The 22,049-nt window shown below is 46.7% G+C and overlaps 1 protein-coding gene across 1 annotated transcript in view; it reads left to right on the forward strand.

Annotated features, from left to right (window-relative positions):
* The window catches only part of LOC147881750 (Pleckstrin homology (PH) domain superfamily protein), a 121,153-nt gene that overhangs the window by 41,445 nt on the left and 57,659 nt on the right, over window positions 1-22,049 (forward strand). The window contains exon 3 of the mRNA XM_087401425.1: window positions 10,617-10,717. Coding sequence (XP_087257551.1) covers window positions 10,617-10,717 — 101 coding nt within the window. The remainder of the gene's footprint in view (window positions 1-10,616; window positions 10,718-22,049) is intronic.

Below are 22,049 nucleotides of genomic sequence, written 5' to 3' on the forward strand. Positions count from 1 at the left end.
TTTTTCGGTTCAGGATTGCCGACTTTTCCTCCATCTTTTATGCCCATAGGTTATTTCGGAGGAGGTTCAGTGTTTCAGGTGATGGTTGGACTGCCTGAGCAAGGTATGGGATGCTTGGAAATTTCCGTTTTGGATTTCAGCTTGGCATGCAAGGCTATCAAGGACATATGCTCGGAGGTATGCTTGCTGTGATGCCTAACATGATGTATGGTAACATGGGGATGCAGCTAGGGATGTAGATTGCTATGCCTGGTGTGATGGGAAATTTTTCGGGAATGCCTAGAATGAATGTAATGGGACCACGTATGGTCAATCGTGTTGTGAGTAGTGGGCAGAGTGCTACTCATCTTGGTAATATTATGCAGCCCCCGTATTTATAGCCACCTGCCTATGATAATCTCACACCCAAGGGGAAGTTGGAAGGACTATAAAGAGGGTGGTTCAGCTATAAAATTTGTCACTTTTAATGGGAGTCAAGACAAGTTGAAAGCTCTTACTTTTATTCAGCAGTTTGATGCAACCTACTCAGGCACCCACCACATGGGTGGAGTTTAAGCAGGTCTTTTTAGTTGCATGGTTGACCACTACATTTGAAGTTGGCATCACGACTGCTTGGCATAAATTGGATGCAGACAGTTGCCGCAATGTGGAAGAATATAACAAGAAATTTTGGGAAGCTCTGTTGCTAGTTAGCTCCTATCGGCATGTTCCATTGTCTAAGCAGGTAGAGAATATTGCTATGGATTGCCAAAGGAAATTCGAGACTCTTACTTGAAGTCCAAGGTTTCTAACATGTCTCAGTTGATAGAAAAGGCCAATATAGCTTATGCTTTGCTACAAGGCAGAACCAGTTTTAAGGGCAACAAGAAAGAAGAGTTGAAAAGGAAGGAGAAATTTGGTAGACCTTCAAGAGCTACTTTGGTTGCAGCTCAGCGGCGTGTTCTCAGGTCACGGCCTACTAGATTGACAGAAGAGGAGAAACAAGTTCTTAGAGAGTGGAACATATGTTTCTATTGTAGGGAAGAGGGCCATCAGGTGCATGAATGCCCGCACAAGAAGTAAAGAAAGCAGTCTTTGGAGGATAAAGATGAACAGAAGGTGGAACCCAAAGCTAATCAAAAGAGCAAGAAGTAAAAGCCTTCTGTTGGCCTTGTGCATGATATGATTATTGACAAGAAACAGGAAGATGACACAGAGCTTTGTAGAGCTTGGGACAAAGTTCGTGACCAGACCGCTCTATTTTTCTTTGACCCAGGTGATAAGGCAAGTTTTATTTCTCGTGAGTTACCAGGTAAGCTGGGAATATGCCCAAAGGACATGGGTTCACGTGCGCAAGCAGACATGGCTGCTATAGGGCTGAGTACATCCATCACTCCGATCATTGGGAAGCTCCGTCTTCCTATCTAGAGTTATGTTGATGCTGAAGAATTTTACATCATGCCTTTGAATGGTTGTGATGTGATTTTGGGCATTGCATGGTGTTACTGTCTTTGGGCTATTGTCGATACTTTCAATAAAACAGTTACCTTGACTCACAGGGGAAAGACTCATGTGCTCATGGTATCTGGACCATTATTTGCAGGTTAAGTAAACAGACTCATTTTATTCTGATGAGGAAGAACATTATAGTAGACCAGATGGCAAAGCTTTTCATGTCTCATGTTTTCAAATACCAGGAAATGCCATAGTCTATCCTCAGGGAAAGGGACCCGCGGATGACAAGTTTATTCTGGAGAGGATTGTTTGAAAATATGGGGACCACATTGAATTTCTCATCCTCATATCATCCACAATTTGATGGGTTCGAGGAGGTGAATGGCACCGTCCTTGATCTCTTGAAATGCTATGTTTTGGAGCAGAAGGCACAATACTTGCCACTCATTGTGTTTGCCTATAGCAACACGGTGCATACTTCTATAGTAAAGAGGTTTTAGCAAATACTGCAAAGTGGAAATACCAAATGTGAAATTTGAGGTGATAAGTGCATAGAGCTCAAGCTGCCAAGCAATTTTGCTTTCTGGAGCTCCTCTAAATTTCCACCTAGATCAAAAGTTATGGCTTTGGAAAGAACGACCAAATTTTGATCACAAGAGGCCCAAAAATGTTGATGTGGATGAAGTGATGATGTGGGCAGTGGGTGCATATGTCAAAGCACTGTGTGTGCTTACTAAGCACTGATGCTGAGGTGGCACTGCCACATGGCACAAGCATAAATGACGTGGCACTACCACATGTTCAGGTGATGTGGTAGGCAAGTGAGGTGGCACTGGTGACTTGGCATTGCCACACGTCAAGTGACATGATAGCTGATGACATCGCACTACCATGTGACTGGTCATGAGCATGTGACATGGCAAGTGATGTGGCACTACCACGTGGAGGATAGGTGTGGCTAAGGTGCCACGTGTCAAGCCTATATGGCTTATCTACCACGTGGGATAAAGTTAACCACCACTAGTCACAAACTTAACCAAGGATACTCCACCTAACCCTGGTTAGTTTTTATCTACCACGTGAGAGAGTGAATGGAGAGAAACGTAGAGATAAGAGAGAGGTAGAGAGATAAGAAGCATGCGATAGAGCAACAATGGTGTGACGACGAAGGTCCCGACAATGATGTAGAGGGAATCGATTGGCCAAGAGCTCGAAGATCCCGCTATGTATTGAAGCGCTCCTTGTGTGCTACTGGTCATGACTAGCAAGTTCATTTCTTGGCGGTGTGCAAGTCATTGAAGTGCATGGCTATGTTGGAATAGCACAACATATGAGTAGCGGAGCTGATAAGCCATGGTCACCTCTAGGCATTACAGTCGATTGTCATTTTGTCGATGGTAGAGGTTGTTGGAGGTGCTTGTATGATAGTTCAATGAAGGCGTGTGTACAGAGTTGGTTGAGTCGGTTGTGCGTGCTTGGCTTTGAGCACTATTGAGTGTCAGTAGTTGAGCACAGTCGAGATGCTTGCTATGCTAATGACTTTGTTAAAGCACATGGACCGAGCTCTCCTATGGACCCTAATCTTCTCTAACGACAACACTAATCTAAGGTGGATGAATCCTAAGAGTGATCATGATTTATAACTCAAGTCAATTAGGTTCCAAGATAGATTAACTTGGACTCATAAATAGAATCTTGAGATAGTGCAAAGTGCTTGATGATTGAATGGCATAAATATGGGGTCACTTTGGTAGCAGATGGTTGGATTGATGTACGTAGTCGATCACTTGAGGGCATTTTAGCATATTGCATAGGATCTTCTCTGTACATACACTCCATAGAGTGCGGAGTACAACAAAAACCAGCAAATGTTTTGATGCAGATGTGGGTAGATGCAGTGGAGTATGTGGGCCCATCTAATGTTGTGCAGTTGGTTTCAGCTGGCAAAAATACCAATAAGGCTCTGCAGGTGCATTATTGGAACAAAGGTACCCCCATATTCAATGGAGTTCTTGTGTTGCCCATTGTTTGAATAATTTGTTGAAAGACATTGGCAAATTACCTTGGGTAAAAACTGTAATTGATAATGGGAGAGAGATAGTTGGGTTCATTACACGCCATCATTTTTCTCTCTTTGTATCGCACCTATGCAGGCAAGGAGCTTTTGAAGTATGTAGAGACAAGGTTTGCATACAATCATCTGATGCTTCTTTGCAGGCTCATTGAAATGAGACCAGCTCTTAAGTAGGTTGTGGCAAGCCCACAATGGGATGCATGGCCCACTTCAAAGCAGGCTCTTGGGATATTGGTCTACGATTTGTGCATAGGCAGCGATGACTTTTGGGCCGATGCATCACACTTGTATGACTTGTGTAAGCCGATTGTCTTGCTCTTGAAAAAGGTTGATGGAGACAAGCCTTTTATTGGCAAGGTATATGAGGGGATGGATCGTATGATAGAAAATATCAGAGTGTTAGAGAAAGATCTCCGTAGGTTGAAAGAGCTGGAGGACTTGGTCGTGACTAGGTGGAATCAGTACTACTCTCCCATTCATGCGACTGCATTTGCATTGGACCCAGAGTTTCAACACAAGGTAATTGCACACAACAAAGTGATGCAGAGGTGGTCCATGGTTGGAACCTCACTCTTCAGAAGATGGTGCGAACGCTAGAGGCTCGCCGGACAGTGAAGGACTGGCTCGCCAATTACCGCAATAAGGAGGGCATATTTGGATGGCCAGATGCCCAGCATGACAAGCAAACTTAACTCGTTTAAATTCTTAAAGTTCACTATTTAATGATTCATAATTTTAGATTTCACGATCTTTGCCATATATCTGAATTTTATGAGCTTTAAAATTTCAGATTTCGAGTTGGGTCTGTTACATGGTGGGAGAATTATGGAGCTGATTCTCAGAGCTGCAATCGCTTGCCATTTGGATTCTCAGCCAGGGTTGTAGCTCCTCCTCTTAGGAGCGCATGTGGAGCAGTTTTGCCCATATCCATACAAAGAAGAGGAATTGTCTCAAAGCACATAGGGCGAACGATCTTGTCTTTGTTAATGCAAACTTGTGTTCGCTTAACAAGATGAGACAGGAGTACACTCATGACAAGCTCATTGGTTTTCATAAGCCTGATGACGCCCTCACTGATGATGATGAGGGGGAGGAGGACGATGGCGATGAGGAGATGGCAGTAGAGGAGGAGGAGGTTGGCTCTTGAGCAGTTGAGCTATCTAGATTCTACATCCTAGATTTTGATCATATCATCAGTGATTAGCGGCTGGCCTTAAGGCTTAGAGCCTTGGCTTTTGGGAATCTGAATTTTGTACTTTTGGCTCGAGTCTTGAGTCTTGAGTCTTGACTCTTGACAATGAGACATATATGAATCATATATTATATTGCCTTTGGCATTTTTTAACTTGTCAATCTTCAACTTTTCTCATTGATTTCAGATTTGTCATTTTTATTTGTATTGCTCACTATTAAGTTAACTTCTAAGTTATAATTTGTAACTTCTTCCAAGTGCTAACTTCTAGGTGACATGGTGGTAAGTATTATGCACTATATTTTAAGTTACAGGTTGGCTGTAGGTTGTAGCATTTTAAATGTGTGTGTTCTTATCTCAAAACTCCCTTTTCTAAACCCCCCTTTGTTGGCGTGGCGTTTCCCCGTTTCAGCCCTCCCAAAAATCCCGAAACGTTTTCGTTCCCCGTTTCCCCGTTTTCGTTTCCCCTAACTATGCACTGGACTGAGATGCCTTTTTGTGATTGCATAGCAAGACAGAAGTGCGTGTGAACGGATTATTCAGTTGGCTGTCTTTTGGCTGATGCACGACAGTGCTTTTCTTGTATTTGAATGCCTTCTGAATAAAAGATAAAGAAATAGTCAAAGGGGCGCCAAGTTTAGGGCCAATTTGGTGTCTGTTGCAGGACGGGAGCAATCTAGCTCTTGGGTGTTGTGTTCTAAGTCGATTTGGTTTGCAGTGGAAAGTTCTAAGTGGTTGGAAATTAAGTATTTGCTGGTCAATAACTGTTCACTGCAGTTTGGATTTCCTCGAAGGTGGGTTACATTGGCCCTCAGACAAGGACTGCCGTACATACCTATTGAAGAGTCAAAGAGAAGAGTCTTGGTCAGGGGATTTTGGAAATGAGAGTAAAAGTATTGTCGCTCGAGTCTAGCGAGTGCGGCATAGTCGGGCTTGCAACGCTAGTCTGGGGCCAGATAAAGAACCCCCAAGTATGTGTAGGATGGGACCACCTCCACCGGTAACCCATCTGGTGTGAAGTGCTCTCTGTGCATGGCTTCCCGAGATGTATTGAAAATCATGACCTTGGTTTTTACCTAGGTTGACCTTCAATTCATGTGTCACTAGAAAGTATGGAGTCCCTCTGCTGAGGAGGAGAGCAAGATCACGCCATCTGCGTATAAGAGAATTTGGAGCAAGGATCTGACTAGGGAGGAGCAAGGATCCGACTAGGGAGGAGCTTGTCCCCCCTAGAGTCCCAATGAAAGTCTCAAGCTGTTTGTATAGAAGTTGAAGAAGAAGAAGAAGAAGAAGAAGAAGAAGAGGGAGGCAATCATGAGGCTTTCATTACTTAGGGTCAGAGGTTGCATTCTTGGCGGATGGTGAACGGGCTGAAACAAGATAGTTGAGGAAATAGTTTGAGCAGGTCTAGCCTCGTCCTAGCTTTCTAAGCAAAATAGGTGCTATTGTTAAGCATCTACTCTGGTCTTGGGTAGAGATTGCGAATTGCGCTAGCTTGGTGCATTATTAGCTTTCCCAATAGCCGTTGAACCTTATGTAGCTTGTCACTAAGAAGGTTTGATAAATCCCACTTAGGACTTTGCTTTGCCGATGTTATAATGAAGATGTAGATGCCCTTGCACAAGTGGACCAAGGACCTAGAAGGATGATTACGGCTTCCAAGTAGTCTTGCCAAGAGTGCGACTAGTAGTCAAACTTGTCTTATGATGGCTTGACAATACTCAGATCAAGTATCTTGCAATCGAATAAGTGGATTTCCAACACGTCCACATTTACCAGAGGGTTTTAAGCTATGAAGGATAGGTAGAAGATCCATTGCTAGGGAACTTTGTTGAGTTTATGCCCACCATGGATTGGATAATGTCCTAATTGGTTGTAAACGAGTTCAAATTAAGAATTTGATCCCATTTCAATGAAGGAGTCTAGGGTCCTTAAGAAGATGGTGCAATTTTACACTGTACATGTGGCATTATGCCACGTGTAGCTTCAGCACTTAATCTAGTTCTAGGGGTTAAGGTTTCGACAAAACCCATTGTTTCTTTGTATTTCATGTCTTTGTGCGTGTATGTGCACATGCGTGTGGTGGGTGTATGTGTTGGTGCGTGCGCATGTGTGGGTGGGCATGTGTTTGCATGCACACGTGCAATCATGGATGCATGCATGCATGCAAAATGTTTGTGTTTATGGTGTTGGTAGGGTTTCTTGAGAATATATATAGTTGGCAAAGCTTCTTGAGGATGTAATAAACCCTACCACTACATAAAGTGTAGAAACACAAATACTATTGTATGATATGAACATTTCACAACATGAGACATTGCATATCCAATAGCATTCATTATGAATCATTTTTGAGTTTGAAAATTATGCAGGTTGTTGTGTATTCAAAACATGTCGACATGCTTATAAAAAACCTTCTTATTTTATATGTTTCATTTTTCAATCAACGTACAAAAACCCTCTTCATTTTCCCAAAGTCTGGTTGCATTTTTAGACAACATAGTGACTTTCCCTCTCTCCAAAGATGTCACTCCTCAGCAAACTTGTATCCACTTGCTTGGTCATTCTCCCTCTACTGCAGCACATTCTCTCTCTACTGTTCCAGTCCCTCATTTGCAGGAATCAGCCTCTTCTGTGTATTTCTGGAACAGCAACAGCCTCCTCTTCCTTCTCCTAGACTGTGAGCAGCTAGAACATCCTCTTCTCTATTGCTGTGGGCTGTGAAGGCCTCAAGGGTACCATAGCCAAGGCAGCCAATGAGAAAAGGGAGCTTGAATCTGAGATTTATGGTTTGAAATTCAGTTTTTCATTGTGATTTCTTTCCCCCTTCTAGGTATCTAGATTGTGCAACTAATGTGGGTTGAAGTGGTGATCATGCAGGCATCTTCCTTGTGGATTGTGGTGCCTTTGGAGTCTAGTTCATGAGACATTTTTTGTATATAGCTCAACTTGAGCATTCTAGTTCTGCAGTTGTATCTATGGCCTCTCTCCCTCTAGAGTTTGAATCTAAGTTTGTGAGGTGCATTGCACCTTGGTCTTGTATCTCCATTTGAACAATAAAAGAGCCTGGATAAGGGGGGGAGGGGCGTCTTAGCCCTTCATTGCAACTGTGTATATCTCTCATATGATGTTCTAAAGTTGATTTCAGCTATGCAAGTTCTTATCCATGCAATCTCCCATTCCAACTTGCGTCTATGTGCATTTTGAAAAGTCTGTAAAAACAGAATATAAATTCCTGCTTTGGTGGGACCCTATAAAGCTATAGAGATTATATCTGCCCAAAACATGTTTGGCATATTCACGCCTTTGAGCATTCAGCCGTCTCAATTAGATGTCTGTTCTTCTTTTCCACCACTCCATTTGGTTGACGAAGGTGGCATTGGTGAAACATTGCTTGGCATCATTCTTCCTGTAAATCTTTTTAACTCATTGCTTTTGTATTGACTCCCTTGTGCACATCTCAAAATTCTACCCAACCTTCGTCCCCCAAACGTGAACACTTGGAGGATGAGAAGGATCCGCAGCAGCAAATCTTACCCCCGCAGGTGGAGAAACAGAAGCAGAAACCCAAAGAAGCCAAGAAAATTCCTGAGAATATTATTGAAATTATATGCGAAGATGATGTAGGATGCAATATCGCAAGACATTCCTGAGGGTAGCAAAAGGAGGCAACCAACCAAGTTACAACAACCAAGGGAAAGTGCAAATGCAGCCCTCACTTTCTCTCCCACCTGTTGTATGATTCGTTTTGAATGGAATATATCACTTTTTCTTTTAGAATGCAGCCCTCACAATGCATGTGTTGGGTAACGATTAATGTCAAAGTTGTACTCAGGTGGAATTGGAAGAATGCAATGAGACAGGGAATGGATGCTATTGTCAAGAATGATGCTTGGAGCTTGTGGACCTTCCACTTGGAAAAAATGTGGTAGGATGTAAGTTGGTGTACATGAAGAAAAAACAGATGGAACCATTGACAAGAACAAGGCAAAACTAGTTGCGAAAGGGTATTCCTAGTAAGGGAGGGTAGACTTCACAGAGACTATTGCACCGATTGCAAAGTCCACTACAGTGCTAGTAAGGGAGGGTAGACTCCACAGAGACTATTGCACCGATTGCAAAGTCTACTACAGTGAGTAGTTTTTGCCATGGCAGCACCTTTCTCATGGCCTTTATGGCAGATGAATGTCAAATCAGTCTTTTTGAAAGGCGGGTTGGATGAGGAGGTTTACATGGATCAGCCACCTGGCTGTGTGCAGAAGGGGGAAGAGCAAAAAGTTTGCAAGCTCCACAAGTCACTTTGTGGGCTTTAAGCAAGCTCCTAGATTGTGGTACTTGAAGATAGATGCCTTCGTCAAAAGCTTTGAATGAAAAAGGCCACTTCAGATCCAATCTCTTTGTGCTACAGAATAATGATAGCTTCATACTTGTCATTCTCTATCTGGATGACTTTATCATTAGGCACTTATAGAGCAGCTCAAAACAACACTATGGGTAGCTGAATCAATTTTTGGGCATAAAAGGTATGGTAGAACTCAAATGACCATTTTGTAAGTCAAACACATAGTCTAAAGGCTTGCTGAAAAATTTTCACATGCAGGACATCAAACTGATTTGAACTCCCATGGAAACATGATTGGAATGGGACACTGATGTGGATGGACGAGATGTAGATGCCACATTGTACAGGCAGGTGGTGGGCAACTTGGTTTATCTCATGACCACTAGGCTTGACATCACCGTTGCTGTTAGCTGTGTCAGTTAGTATATGGCACATCAAAAAGCCAGCTATTGGAAGCAGCCAAAAGGATCCTCAAGTACATCAAAGGTACTATGCATTTTGGGATCTTTTATGGGCCCTCCAAAGCTCTACAGTAGGGGGATTGATAAGATATGATGATGCAATCTCTAAGAATCAAGTTAGATTCCTATAACCATTTTGCATTACGGGGGGGTTGTTGGTCTTATTCTCACCATGGATTGGATAATGCCCTTATGGATTGTAAACGAGTTCAGATCAAGAATCTGACTCAGCTCAATGAAGGAGAAGATGGTGCAATGATAGTTTTTTGCACCGTACATGTTGCACTATCATGTGTTGCTCTAGTTCTACGGTTTAGGGTTTTCTGCAAAACCCACTGTTTCTTTATATTTCAAAGCTGTGTGCAATTCATTTCTGCTTCTGAAGCTTTCTCTAACGTTGTGTGCTCTCTCTCTACTCTCACAAACTTCACGAAATCAATTGAAAATTTGAGGCAATCCTTGGAACTAAAAGTCTGGTGATGGGAGCCTTGTGGCCTTTACTGATTATTATGCAAGCTTCTATCATAGGGGGCATTTCATAATCTTACTAACCAATGGAAGTGCAAGAAGTGTAATTTGTGACTATGATTGTCGCTTAATGAGGAGACCAGGGCTGCAGCCGATCAGCGTTGCTTACAGGTAATAGCAGCTGTCATGGCTAAGTTTACCTCCATTGGAGCAGTGATAGAAACATGTTGAGTTTTTGTTATAGTCGTGGACCTATTTAAGGACTCAAAAGACAAGGATCATGATCCAAGCAAGACAGGGGTTCTGATCAGTGTTGCTTACGACTAATAGCAGCTGTCATGGCTAAGTGTCCCTGCATTGAAGCAGTGATAGAAACATTTGTGTCCTAGACCTATTTAGGGCTCAGAAGATAAGGGTCACGATCCAAGCACATGTAGTCGATGTTGTATTTTTAGGAGTAAAAAATGCATGTCTTTTCTCATGTGTAATTTAAGTTTAGGAAATGAGGAGGTTTTTGTTGATGGATGCAATAGTTTGCAGTACAAATAACATAGCAAATCTATGATTAAGAATGGGGATCTTCTTCTCTTTCCTTCTGATTGTTTGAATGACTGGCTCACAACTCAATTTTTGCTCATTTTGCAGCAGTTGCAGCACAAAAGATCACATGGTTTGTCTCAGGCGGGTGGAACTAGAGCTGCACAGTATGTGCAACATGTTACTGCACTAAATTCTCAGTTCACCAGGTTGTGCTCAGTGAATACACTGTTCAAGTAGTCCCTTTTTGTTATGGATTCTTTTTCTAAGTATCCAAATAAAGGAAGATCATTTGTGCTTTCTCTTTTCCTCTCACTTCTTTGTTTTAGGATTATAGTGGAGAGCTTATGCATGCATGGTACATTAGACATGCAGCCATATCCCTCTCAATACAGAGATGAATTTTGAATCATTTAATTCTTATCTACTGACATCATTTTGGTTTTTCCCTTGATTACAAAAGGTGAATATATTTTTCATCATAAAATTGGGTTTAGGCACTTGTACCAGGAAAGTCTCCGCCCCCCAGCATCTCTCTCTCTCTCTCTCCGGGCTGCGTGCTTTTTTTACACCCTATGGTGTCAAGCACACAGCCCAGAAGCTTCACAATGGCTGAGCAAAAGATCATGAGGGCCTATGCACTGAATTCATGCATACGGGATAGATACCTTGGCCTCGATCTTAACAAAGCTATTCAATGAAGCAGTTTGCACAAGCTTCCCTCAAACATCAACCCTTAACACCATCACACCCATACACAAGGCAGGAGATCCCATGAGTCCCGAAAACTACAGAACCATCATGATTGGACATCTAATGTTCAAGATCTATGCCTCAGTACTCTACGCAAAGGTTAGCTTGGTTGCAGAGTTTCAGGGTTTCAGAGCCATGGGGTAGGTAGTCTTCCGGGTAGATCATGGGACCATGGACCATATACTCACACTCAGGGGGATCGTTGAGGCAGCCATGGCATAGAGACAGAGGGTATACCTTCGACACAGTACAGAGAGCCTGGCTCACCAGATGCCTAAATGATTTGGGGTACAATCGGGAGATCATATGGATAGTCATGGCACTTTATGAGAGTCTCGGGTAGGGTTTGAACTGATGCAGGATGGAGAGAGGAGATCATGAGCACAATTGGGGTCAAACGAGGTTGTCCTTATCATTGACCTTGTTCGGCCTCTACAAAGATGAGCTTGAGACGTTTATCGGGACCCTAGGAGGGACTCGTTACTCTCTAGCCGGATCCTTGCTTCAAATATTTATATACATAGATGATGTGGTCTTGCTATCTTTTTTAGCAAAGAGACTCCAGTGACACCTAGACGCACTACGTACTTTCTGTGAGACACATGACTTGAAGATCAACCTCGGTTAAACCAAGGTCATGATCTTCAACACATCTCGGGCAGCCATGCACAGAGAGCATTTTACCTTGCATAGGTTACTTGTGGAGGTAGTTGATCCTACACGTACCTGAGGGTCCTATTCTTTGGCCCAATCTTTATGATGTGACCAGCACTACAGGCTCGATTGAGCAAGGGATACGCTACGCTAGCCAGAGTTGAGTGGCAATGCTTTTACTCTCACTTCCAAGACCCCCAGACTAAGTCTCTTCTCTTCGACTCTTTGGTTCGACTCGTAGGTATGTATGGCAGCCCTTGTTGGGGGCTTTATTTATCAAAGGCGGAGTGGGCTCGAGTTGAGAGGCTTCAGGTTCTCCTGCTTTCACATTAGATAGTTTTGGCTGAGTTTGGGGCATTCCCACTACAGCTCGATGCAACATTCCAGGTCATCACATATCTCTTTCGCATTCGACAGTATGGATCTTGCACCACATGGCAAGGTAGCTTCCTTGGTTGGCTTTATGCTATTCCATGATATTGGCATCAGAGGGAGACCAGAGGCGTTAATATGCACATAATTGTAGATGGTTTGAGACCTTGGGCTGAATATAGACAGGGTACCCCCCTTTCAGTATAGCGTTGAGGGCCCCTCTATTCCGCTCACATATCATGAGGTGAACCAGGTCATCCGAGAGGATCTTCTACTGTTACACACATTCAGGACTTGGTTGGCTCTCCATGAGCTCCTTGTGAAGCTCAGCTTCTACAGAGACCCTTGCTTGCGGATTTCAGAGGGCTTCATCGACCCACCAGGATACACGCAGATCACCTCCCCCACTCCATGAGGATTTTGATTGGGCAGTTTCGAGTCTCAGCACATTGCCTCCGTATAGAGAGTGGTTGAGCAGAGGGGACCGCATTTGCACCTTGTGTGATTTACGAGAGATCAAGTTAGAGGAGCATTTCGCTTTCAGGTGCTTGGTGTACTACGCGATCAGAGGTGGGCACCACTGCCTTTTCAGAGATGGCTTCGTCCCTTCTCAGTCTCCTATCCTACCCAAGCTGGAGATGCTTGATAGCCTTCATTCATGAGGCCGTATGACACAGGGAGTGGTTGCTCAGGGCATGTAGGGGAGATCATGATACTCCTCGCAGAGTATGATCACTCAGTTTTCAGCTATACTAACCAGCAGGACTCACGGAGGTGGCGGCTGTCGAGGGCCCGAGCTAGTGTCAAAGACACGTCAGACTCGGCAGCGCACTGAGGCACAAATCATGCCAGGGGACCTTGCTTCCATGCTCATTAGACCCAATGCACTACCCATAGGGGTGACTGTAGCACTTGTTCGTTGCAGGGCTACAACCATGATACCTTGGGGGGTTGTACATGTCGATAGCCGCTAGTGCCGCATCACGAGGTTTCTGCCACCACTGCAGCCTCACACAGCGATGCCCCCCTCCTAGAGCTGTGATAGCTAAGTTGCAGGTTCTTGAAGGACGTGGCAAGCAGGCAATAATAGATGAGGTAGTGAAAGCAAGGCTTCTCCCCCTACCCCTCAGCTAGTCTCTATAGTTAAAGATCTTGTGCGCACTGAAGTACAAACAATTAAACAAGAAGTGATTGTGGAGGTTGATATAAAGGCAAACAAAAGTGACATCCAGGAAGAGATCAAGGAACATGAAGCTAGACGTGACAACGTGCTGAACATTATAGTGGAAGGACTCCCTAAAGGTTGGTATAAAAAGGAGGACTCTTTTAATGAGACTTTAGCACATGTAGCCATGCCCAACATTGAATGGAGAGTTGTTGATGCTGATGATGGTGATGATGATAATAGTTGAGCAACTAGTATTTGACACTCTAGAGGACATGCTATTACTATGCTCAAATCACAAGATTTTTGGGTCAAGCTTCTGCACCAATCATACAGTCCAAAGGGACTAAGGTATGGATAGCTGAAGAACTCACTCGAGCTGAACTGAGGAATAAGGCAGTGGATTAGCCAAGGTCAAGGCAGCTAGGAAGGAAGTATACCGTAAAGGGATAGCAATCATTAAAGAGTTTGAATCCAAACCAAAAATCTCTCGGTGTTAAACTGATGTATGGCTCATTATGTTTTTTTTGTCTTACTATGTAGGTACTCTAAAATATTGGAGATGCTTTTTTTGCACTCCCTGGGAGCTGCCATGTGCCCTCCCTAAGTAGATATACTAGATGGGTCTTTTTGCTGTCCCATAGACATGTTGGTCTCCCGTGGACATTAATAGAGGCAGTCCAAAAGCTGACTAAAGCAGCCCTGCAGAGGCTGTTGCAACAACATACAGGAGCACAAGTCCGAGCTCCAAAGGGGTAAGAAAGGGCTAGCCTGAGTACTCTCTTGCGGTGTTCCAAGACTTCTTTTAAGTAGCTTCCTAACTTTTTGCCCTGCAGCTCCGCCCTCCACCCGTGCTGCCCTACCCTCCACCTGCGCTGCCCCTGCCCTCCGCTCCTGCTGCCCTGCAGCTCTGCCCTCCAACCGCGCTGCGCTGCCCTCCACCCGCACTGCCCTGCCCTCCATCCGTGCTGCTGCTGCCCTCTGCTCCTGCTCCCCGCCTGCGCCTCAGCCTGCAGCTCCTGCTGCTGCTCCGCCGCCCCTCCACCCGCGCTGCTCCTCCTCCCTCCTGCGCTGCTGCTTCTCCCTCCCACGCTCCTCCCTTCCTCCCACGCTGCGCTGCAGCTGCTGCAGCCCCGTCTGCTGCTGCATCTCCCTCCTCAGCCCGCAGCTCCTCTCTCCGCCCCTCTGCTCCTGCTCCTCCCCTGCTTCCCCCGCTGCCCCTCCTGCTGCCTGGCTGCTCTGCCCTGCCTTGCAGCTCCGCCTGCTAACCTCCCCTCCCGCTCCACAGCTCCGCACCTCTGCTGCCCCTCATCCCGCAGCTCCCCTCTCCGCCCCTCCGCTCCTGCTCCTCCCTTGCTCCTGCTGCGACAGCTCCGCCTGCTGCAGCTCCGCCTGCTGCAGCTCCCTCTTCTGCGCCCCCTCCTCCCCTTCCACCCTGCCTCCCCTCTCGACCCCTCAGCTACTCCCTCTACCAGTCAGCCACCCTCCCCTCCCCTGCTAGCCCCCCCGCCTGCTCACAATCTCTCAGCCTACCTACAGCCCCCCCGCCACCCAGTGTCACAAGAAACGTTTCTAGATTTTTACAGGCGTTTCGTCTAGAAACGCCTAAAAATACTATAAGTTATAGAAGTTATATATATACTTCATACATAATTGTCTTCAGATTCTCTCTCTGTCTCTCTCTCTCTCTCAAAAGAGCTCTCAAATATCCATATTGTGCACACAATGCACACATATTAGATTGTAGAGGGTAGACTCTAGACTCTATAGTAGAGGGTAGCCTTTAGAGTAGAGGGTAGACTCTAGAGTAGAGGGTAGAGTAGAGAGTAGAGGCTAGAGGAGAGTAGAGGGTAGAGTAGAGGGTAGGGCAGAGTAGAGGGTAGAGGAGAGTACAGGGTAGATACTAGAGTAGAGGGTAGAGTAGAGAGTAGACGGTAGAGGAGAGTAGAGGGTAGAGTAGAAGGTAGAGTAGGGGTAGAGTAGATGGTAGGCACTAGGAGCACGGCAAGCAATGGAGCGGCGTGGGAGAGGAGCCAAAAAACAGAAACGGTGGCCAAATTCCGAAATAAACCTGTCGCGGCGGAAATTTTGACAGCCAGGCGTTGCGCCCTAATAGGCCATTTCGGGCGTTTCTAAGAAACGTTTCTTCGCGTTTCAGTGCCCCGAAACACGTTTTTTGGTGACACTGCTGCCACCTCCCATCATGGGGAGGGAGCCCATCATGCTCCCGCTTCCGCTCCCACTCCCGCTCCCGCTCCCACTCCTGCAATAAGACTTGCACTGAACATAGATCAATCAAAACGAAATGGGAAAAGGTGGCAAGGATACAGATAAAGCCGCCAAGAAAAAACAGACATAGCTGAAACTCGAAGATGTGAACACACGATACAACCGTAGTGGACTTGGAGTGGACAACAAAGCAAAGGTGGGGCCCATTTCCACCTCATTTTCAGCCACAGCCTCAGCTTCAGCACCAGCTCCAATCTTAGCTTCGATTTCAGCTACATCTACATCCTCATACTCAGCCTCATCGCCAACCTCAGCTTCAGCCTCAGCGTCAGCTCCAGTTTCAGCTCCACTTCTGCCCACAACCTCTACTGTTTCAGCTACTGACTCTGATATACCCCTACTCATGACATCGATTGCCCCATCCTCCCCTAGGACAGAGGGTTACTGACACCATCTCTTCCATCTCTCCCTTCTTCTCCCGCTACAGTTCTCTCCGCGATTATGACACCTACTTGGAGGGTCGAACACTGTTCCGTAGTACTCGACCTTTCTCTCGCCTCTGCCTCTCAGTCAGCCCATACTCCCTCACCCTGTTGGGATCGCCTCATCATCTCCATACCGCACCCATCTTACCCAGTCATCACACAGTCTCCAGTCTCTTCCTCATACTTTAAGGCAATCTCTTCCTCATACTTTCAGGCCACAGTCCTATCAGTACGCTTTAGAGCATGGACGAGCTGACCCATCAGAGGCTTGGGAGTATTTCCTGATGGAGGTCCAGAGCATCCGAGAGCACGAGAGGGAGCTGTCATGCTTCGCACAGGAGCAGACACGCTTCACCCAGGAGCAGGCACGGCTCATTCAGGAGCAGTGTCAAGCTATCTGAGTCTAGGCTGATCTTATTCAGGGGTGTAGACAAGAGATCTCACAGCTTCGACAGGAGGTCACTGTTGTACGTACAGTCCCAGGGAGCACTGCAATCGTGGAGGCACAGATTGCGAGCATGCAATCTCCCATCGAGGAGACATCCAGATGGGTCGACGTAGCCAAACGAGAACTTGCAAGGGTAACCGTTTCGGCTACCCTCTTGGAGCAGCAGCAGAGAGCCAGCAAGGCTCTCAACATCAGAGTACGTGGGATTCCCCGCACTGAGGCTACCCCGATGGTAGATGCGTAGGTCTTCGTGACCACTACCCTAGGGGTGATTGAGCACAGGATTGAGAGAGCATGGCGGGTTGGGAGGGACCCCAACCGAGAGCAGCCCCTTATCATCCGGTTCCATGACGCCCAGGCATGAATTTTGGCTTTACGTCGTAGGTTAGCCTTATGAGACCAGCCAACGATCTCCATGGACGAGGACCTCACTCCACTACAGGTTGAGGAGAGGCGTTTCTTGTTGCAGCAGCGGGATCATGCCCACAAAGGGGAAGTGGGGAGTAGTACGAGATGGACGACTCCTTACAAGCCCCCGTCGGACACCCGCCTCTCCTCCCACATAGGGAGGCGGGACCTACGAGACTCAGACATCCGAGACCCTATTGTGTACCATTTGGAACTGTAATGGTACCTTATGGTCAGAACCAGGGAACTTCTCGGAATCCTATACAGGTCACGACATAGTCTTTTACACAGACACATGAGAGTCCAGAGCGCCCACTACCAGTAGTCAGCGGGTAGACATGGGAGTCTGCCTACAGAGATGAGACGAGGGATACAGGAGGGGTTCAAGGATCAGGAGGAGTCGCAGTCCTTTACAGATCCATACTATTGGGTATCATCTCAGTGGAGCAGAGAGATCCACACTCTAGGTTTCTCTGGATTCGAATCCGACACATGGATAGTTGGGATTTGTTTATCGTAGTTTGCTACTTTCCCCTTGAGACCTCTTGCTTTGCCAGAGATATTCGAGGGGAGGATGAGACATGCCCATTTGCTGCTCTTTATTAGTCCATCGCTGACTTCTCCAGCCGCAGGAAAGTCCTCCTAGTTGGGGACTTCAACGTGAGAACAGGCGCTCGTCAGGTACCACTCCTTGACTTCGGGGATGATTCCACTCTACTGCCAGTTATTGACCTTGAGGAGGCAGGTATGCTACGAGTTTCGGTTGACAGACGAGGACCGTTCACATCCTATGGGCAGGCCCTAGTAGACCTCGGCAAGATGCATGATCTCATTATCTATAATGGTCTTGACAGATGGCCCGCATTAGGTGGCTTCACTTGCTTTCCACATGGGGGAGGCTTCAATGTTGTGGACTACATCATGGGATCCCCTGCCTACACATCTCGCATCACTGACTTTATCGTAGCACCTCTCCCTCCAGGGGCTGACCATACCTATCTTTTCTTTAGCATTTCTATCCCCCGCCGCACATCACTTTCTATCCTGTTGAGCTCTTGCTCCACTTACCATGATATACGCTTTGATCGCGATCACTCACCTACTTACTCTGGTCGTCTGTACATTCTTCTCGCATACATTGACTTTATACCCTTACTAGAAGATCGTGCTGCCCTAGTCACTCGGTCACTACACGAGGCTGCTCTTAACGCCTTCCCCCACACCACCTGCGCCACCCGTTCACCTCCTGGGATTGTACCGTGTAATAACTGGTACGATGATGAGTGTAAGGCTTTATGCCATCAGCTCAGATTTGAAACAAAAAACAAACTTCGGAGCGAATCAGCGATGCTACGCGAGTACTGTCGTCTGGTACGCAAGAAGAAACTTGATTTCGTGCATCGGAACGAGGAGGAGCTACTGAACATTTTGTTCAGTAACAACTCTAAGGACTTTTGGTCGAGATTTCTAGGGGGACGGTCCCCCCTACCACTCACTGACACTCAGGTGTGGTCTGATTATGTACGCACGCTCTATGATATCCCAAATCAGCTAGCCGCTAACCTATCACATATGCCATGTCCCACATCTTGCACCCTCTTCACTAGGGGGGGGTAAAGAATGCCGTAATGAAACTTTATAATGGCGGAGCGAAGGATCATGAGGGACTATGCACTGAGTTCATTGCATATGGGATTAACCTCCTAGCCCCGATCTTAGCCAAGCTATTTAATAAAGCCGTTTGCTTGGGGTTTCCACACACCTGGACCATCAACACTATCTCACTCATCCACAAGGCAGGGGATCCCATGAACCTAGAGAACTACAGGACCATCATGATTAGAGATGTCATGTCCAAGATTTATGCATCAGTACTTGATACTGAGGTCAGCAGATTTGCAGAGTGTCGAGGACTTAGAGCAACGGGACAGGTTGGTTTCAGGCAGGATCATGGGACCATGGAGTACATTCTTGCGCTAAGATGTATCATCGAGGAGGCGAGGGCACGGAAGTAGAGGGTTTATTGTTGCTTTGTGGGCTTCCGCAAAGCATTTGACGCCGTTCCGAGAGCCCGTCTCTTACGACGCCTACAGGATCTGGGTTACGACCAGGAGATCATTTGGGCTGTCATGGCACTTTATGAGCGAGTTTCAGGCAGAGTCCGGACAGGATCTAGATGGACAGACGAGATCATGAGCACTATCGGGGTCAAACAAGGGTGCCCATTGTCACCTACATTGTTTGGCCTCTATATCGACGAGCTCGAGACAGTGATGCAGGCACAGGATGGGGTAGGTTGCCCTCTCGCGCGCACGCTGATCCGGATATTACTTTATGCAGATGACGTGGCTCTCTTGTCGTCCTCTGTAGAGGGGCTCCAGAGACACCTTGACGCACTACAGCCCTTTTGTGAGTCTCATGATTTGAAGGTCAACTTGGATAAAACCAAGGTTATGATCTTCAATACATCCCGAGTCGTCATGCGTAATGAGCATTTCACTTTTCAGGGGTCCCCTGTTGCGGTAGTTTCATCATACACTTATCTGGGAGTCGTCTTTTCCAGACCCACCTTCACCATGAGACCCGCGATGCAGGTGTGCCTCAGCAAAGGATATGCTTCATTGGCTAGACTTGAGAGACAGTGCTTCCGTTCTCATTTTTAGGATCCACGGACCAAAGGGTTGCTTTTTGACTCCTTGGTCCGCCCTGCAGGGATGTATGGCAGCCCATGTTGGGGACCAGATTTGTCGGATACAGAGTGGGCCAGGGTGGAGCGGCTACAGGTTCTCATGTTATCATGGATGATCTGTGGTAAGCCATCCGTGCCTCACCAGATGATTCGGCCGGAGTTTGGGTCACCCCCATTACAGCTAGATGCTGTTCTTTGGGCCAGATCACATAGACCCCCATGAGGCGAGACCTCGACATGACCGCGACTCGGAGCCTGTGACCCGACAGCTCAGACAGAGGGTTGACTCACAGATCACACTTGGGGACATCCCCTCCTTGTTTAGGGTCAGAGCCTGTGACCCGACAGCTCAGACAGAGGGTTGACTCACAGATCACACTTGGGGACATCCCCTCCTTGTTTAGGGTCAGAGCTCGACCGACGGGGGTCATAGTGGCCTTGGTTAGATGTAGAGCTACGACAAGGAGACTTACCAGGATTGCACCCTTGAGGGGGCGACATCGGTCTATTGTTGACCTCATGCCTCCGCTTCCACAACCTCATCCATCCTGATGTTCTGTTTTTGTTGACGATGATGATGATGATGGTGATGCCGACGATGATGCTGAGATTGATATATATATTGTCGGGATATGACTATGCTGTACTTAGGACTTAGTACTGCCATTTTGCATTGGTGTGGATGCTCATTTAGTAGCTCCACTACGACAGCTCATTGTATTCAGGTTTTTTCGCAGTCTCATAGATCCATTGGTCTTCTGAAGACTTTAATAAACTTTCTCTCTCTCTCTTTCTCTCTCTCTCTCTCTCGTTGCGCCTAAGCCTCCTCCTCCCAACCTTGTAAAATACCCCCCAACCGTGGGGCACCTCTCCTTCCCTCCCAGCTTGATCATAGGTCTGGTCATAGATCGTAACCCGTTTGATCACTGTTTTTCTCCAGCCCATACGTGGGAGCCGCACTTCCATTGGCCTGTAGTGGGTGTTCACAAAAGCTAAGGGTTGCTAAATTTGTAGAACTCGAACAACCTACATTGCTTTTGCCTTAGCCCAAAAGGATGACCCTCCATAGTGCCAATGTTGGGAGCTGCAATGACTTATACCATCTCTAGATCGATCATAGGATCTCCGAACTAATCATCAAAGGGAGACCAAGGATACGTGGCATGATCCCCGCATTTCTGAAACATTTGATCTGCAAGCAAACACAAGAACACACGAAACGTGAGGAAACTGAGCAGGTTGCTCACCACCCAACCATGACATCTACGGGAAGCGATCCCGAATCAAGAGATGTCCCCTCTGAGCCACGAGCTGAGCTATTGGCACGAACTCCCAACCAAATCCTAACCAGCCTCTGCTGTCCCATATCACCAGGTGGCGCTGTGAAGCCTGGGATCTGCTATCGGGCCTTGCGCTACGCTATGATGCAGGCGCGCGTCCGCAACTCAATGGGCTTGATTCTCGGGTTGAGTGGCAAGGGTACGAATCAGTTAGAGGTCTTCGCTATTTTTGGGGCCCGAGCATACACATTGAGAACACCAACTGCTGTGCTCTCAATCTGAAGAATAACATAGCATGCCCTGCTCTCCACTAGTGTACCCTCTTGGGTGATCTCTGAGGCCCACCTGGCTGAAACTGAAATGCAAACTCCCCGCCTCGTGCCATCCGCTGGGCTCCAATATGTCCGGCTCTGTCCTCTGAGTAAGGATCTGCATCTGTCAATCCTGTCTTGGGAGAGCTTATGCTCCTGGATAAGCACAATGTTTTATATTGGCCAATGGGGCTAGGCCAGAGGAGGATAGATTGGGATCTGCCCGGGTTATGTTTTATCTGACCATGCTCCAGTTCTATTAAAGATTCTCCATACCTCTCGACTGGAGAGCACATGCTCTGTGAGAGTTCCGGACTTTGTTTTTCAGGACACAGAGTTCGTGAAACGGTTGAGAGAGGCTTGGTTGTCAGAGGACACTCCTGTGGATCAGGGCTGGTTGATGTGGGTAGAGGGGGCTTTGGCTAGAGTCAGCATGGCCTGCCAGTTGAGGGCAAAAGAGGAGAAGGAAAAGCAGAGATCGGAACGCAAGGGCGGAGGTATCCAGACTTCAGAGATTGATTCAGAGTTTTCCTCATTCTCTTTTCATCAGAGGGCAGCTTTCAGAGGCTCAGGAGAGACTAGAGGAGATTCAAGGCAGGAGGGCCTAGTTCAGGTTTTACTCCCGGCAGACTTTTTGGATCTAGAAGGGGGATAGATGCTCTAGAGAGTTCTTTAGGGCAGTGGGTCAGAGATACTCTTCGGACAGTCTTCGTAGACTTGTGGATGAGGTCGGGTCTCTTCAGATGG

This window comes from Dipteris shenzhenensis, chromosome 30, assembly GCF_047967505.1.
Source record: "Dipteris shenzhenensis isolate YYH24624 ecotype China chromosome 30, Dip_SZ_1.0, whole genome shotgun sequence".
Classification (NCBI taxonomy): domain Eukaryota; kingdom Viridiplantae; phylum Streptophyta; class Polypodiopsida; order Gleicheniales; family Dipteridaceae; genus Dipteris; species Dipteris shenzhenensis.